Source organism: Theobroma umbraticum, unplaced genomic scaffold (genome assembly GCF_002168275.2).
Source record: "Theobroma umbraticum cultivar Fairchild unplaced genomic scaffold, ASM216827v3 scaffold_239.0, whole genome shotgun sequence".
In the NCBI taxonomy this organism is placed as follows: Eukaryota; Viridiplantae; Streptophyta; class Magnoliopsida; order Malvales; family Malvaceae; genus Theobroma; species Theobroma umbraticum.
This window is the reverse complement of record NW_018397279.1, coordinates 1,662,733-1,665,897: the sequence shown is the minus strand read 5'-3', so window position 1 is coordinate 1,665,897 and position 3,165 is coordinate 1,662,733. Positions and strand designations below refer to the sequence as shown.

At 34.7% G+C, this 3,165-nt stretch overlaps 1 protein-coding gene across 2 annotated transcripts in view; it reads left to right on the top strand.

Annotated features, from left to right (window-relative positions):
• GHS1 (Ribosomal protein S21 family protein) overlaps nucleotides 1–1,595 on the top strand; it is a 2,178-nt gene extending 583 nt beyond the window's left edge. The window contains exons 2-3 of one of the 2 annotated variants that reach the window (XR_002446340.2): nucleotides 917–1,220; nucleotides 1,332–1,595. Coding sequence is in view for 1 of the 2 variants with exons in the window: in XM_021443433.2 (XP_021299108.1) it covers nucleotides 917–1,028 (112 nt within the window). In the remaining variant the exon portion in view is untranslated. Of the gene's footprint in view, nucleotides 1–916 lie in introns of both variants that reach the window. The other variant, XM_021443433.2, reaches the window with a different exon arrangement.
• The last annotated feature ends 1,570 nt before the right edge of the window (nucleotides 1,596–3,165 follow it).

The window sequence follows — 3,165 nt, the reverse complement described above, 5'->3', positions numbered from 1 at the left end:
TTGAAACTTGGATGTCATGTTTCATGTTCAGATTCTTTTCTTTGGAGTTTTGTTTAATTCAGTAGTAATATTGGCTTTTCTTTTAGCTTGGAAAGTTTTGGTTTTTCTGGGTTTAATTGGTTGTTGAGACCTGAGAAAATTTGAGGGGAAAGGAAGAAAGGGGATGAAAAATTCATATGAAATTAAGCAATTTTGATTGCCGTGATCCAGCTTGAAGGAGAGGAAGGGGGAAAGAGAAAATTGTTGCCAAGAAAAATAAAGCAAGGAGTTTTGATTTTTAACTTTTTGTCATGAACTTAAAAGCTGATCACAAGTTGATTTTTGTTGGATATTTGTGTTTTAGTCATAAGAAATTGAAGCTTTTGTAGTTTTCCTGGGTTTGATTTCCTGGTGCTATGTTTCAAGAACTAGCTGCTGCAGTTTTCCTTTGCGCTTTGTTTACAGTTGAGCTATCCCAAATAATTGTCTTTGAAGCATGGTTTGAGGAGACTACTTCATTGTGTAGTATGAAAGTGCCAAAATTGAGCATCTACATTAGTGTTTAAGGGAGTCATATATTCAGAACGACATACATATTATAGACACATCATCTCTATGCATCTTTGAATCTCATTGAGTACGTAGCATATTTTTTATAGTTTTTATTTGTTTCTCCTACATTTACTTCTCCCATTAGGTCTATCCCTTTTTTGGTTCTTGTTGAGTCTTCAGGGGTCAATATCCGATCTTTTTTATATTGCTTTGTGAGTGTCCTACATGTCGTTTCCTGCTAGGTTCCAGGGTCTAAATTCTGTTCCTTCAAGTTTATTGCCATCCCTGTCATAGTGATGAGACATCTGCTGTCTTTCTTTAGTTGGTTATATCTTTGTTGACAATGATTGGTGATGGCTATCTTTCTCTCTTGCACTATGATCAGGCGTCCCCAAGCAAGATCCTCACTACCGAACAAGCAGGAAGTATCTTCAAAGAAGAGGGATGATGATGATGAAGATAACTGGGAAATGCCAGATGGAGTCCTTCCGTATTAACCACATCTTGCCATGTCATTGTCTACTAATCTTCATTGTTGCTTTTGGGGCGTTTTGTCTCTTGTAAGTTGCATTAGGCGCCCTGCAACTTGCCCTGTAATTTTTTTCACATATATGAAGGAAAGATTTTCATTCATTAATCGATTTGAAGGCAGTTTATGCATTACCATGATTTCCCGGACCTATAGAAAGGTAATCAGTGTCAGTTGTATGTCAAAGTTTGTATTTATTTATGTTTTCCTCTTTCTTTTTCCTCGTTCCAACATTGAGTTGAAAAAGAGACTGCAATTTCTTATTCTATAGGCATGGCAGTGTCGACTTCTCCAGCTTCAAACGCGGAGTAAGCAGTTGGAGAAAGATATTGGAGCTTGCTGCTTCATATCAAGGTGGGTTGGTCAGAATTTGAATGACAGGGACTCCGAAAATCTGTTGAAACATTGACAGCTAAAAATCTATTACCTAATTTCGTTCCTGATTATTTGTAGTAGTGACACCAAATATCATATTGCATAAATCCTTATCCAGGAATCTGTAGGAGCGTTTCCATTTGAGTGTTTTTTGAAGTCTGTTAGTCAGTTGTTCTGTTGTTTATGCAGATTCTATAATTGATGGTTCTTGGATTGTTTTCAACAATTTAACCATGCTTTCGGATTCACGGTTGGGCGCTTAGTTCTCGTTGATGTATTTGCTAAATAAGCTTGTGTTTGTAAGTGTGAAGTACCAAGGCATTGGTACAATCGATTAAAACCGAGTTGATGTATTTGCTAACCAAAGGATTATCAGAATTAGCGTTATGGCTGTTCAGGGCCTCTGAACACTGGGTTGCTCAGCATTGGAGGCACAAAGCAGGTGCTTGAAGAAAATTTTTGGATGAAAATGGAAGTTAGAAATCACATCGAGTGAAAGGGCAGTTATAAAAGACAGCATCAAGCAGCAGACAAATCATTTTTGCATATATGTTGACAAATATGATAAGATCCGAACCATTTTTATTGGACACATCTCGACAGGCCATACCCGTCAGAGAGGAGAAATCACCCAGTGCATCTCTGTGGAGCTCTCCACGATGAGGGTGACCACTTGGAGCTAGCATTTTTGGCAGACAGTTCTGTGAAGTTTCTCCAGTAATCAAGAACAAGCTTGAGATCATGAATCTTGCACTCAATCAAATACCATAATCTGACTTGAAATTTTTTGTAAAGCTAATAAAGAGTCAAACTCCACCTAGATTCTCCTGAAGCCTCTATCCCAGAATAGCTTCAGGCCATTGTATATCGCCCATAATTCAGCTGTTAATGAAAAGGAGATACAAATTTTATATGTGAAGACCACTGTTCAATTGCCATATACATTCATACACGTGATAAGATCATCAAACACGTTTTAATTTAATCAAATGAACATATGAAAAAAAAAAAAGAGTTAAAGAAAAGATTTTTCATACATACTGTAAGTTAAGATCTCTTGCTTTTTATATATTGAGGTCCTTCGTTTTTGAGTCTGACAAGCTATTTGATAGTTGGATTAGAAAATCAATATACAAGCAAGCACACGAGGATAAATGAAACAATGAGAGAACATTGTATAGTATGAAATCTATACAATCATAGTATATCAAATATATACCTTTATTTATTAGATCCCGAATCAAATCCTAAAAAAGGTTTGACAATCCTATTCCATTGTGTATTGTGTATGACTTAGAGTTGCCATTAACTAATTTAATAAATATTTACCATATATATATTTATATATGTGATAAGATCATCAAACACGTGATAAAATGAACATACGAAAAAAATATAATTAAAGAAAAGATGTGTTATACATATTGTAAGTTAAGATCCTTTGCTTCTTATATGTTAAAATCCCTTTGATAGTTGAATTAGAATATCAATATATAAGCAAGCAAATAAGGGTAAACGAAACAATGAGAGAACATGGTGACTTTAAGATCTTCATTTCTTTCATCTCTCTAGGTGGATTTTGACTAAATATTTGACTAAATAATTTGAATCCTAAATTAGTATCTTTTCGGTTCTTTCCATTCTTACTACTTTTTAATGTTTTTAATACCTTTCAAATTCGATAAATTGTTTAAACTTAAACCGTAAACTGTAAATTATAAACTCTTAAC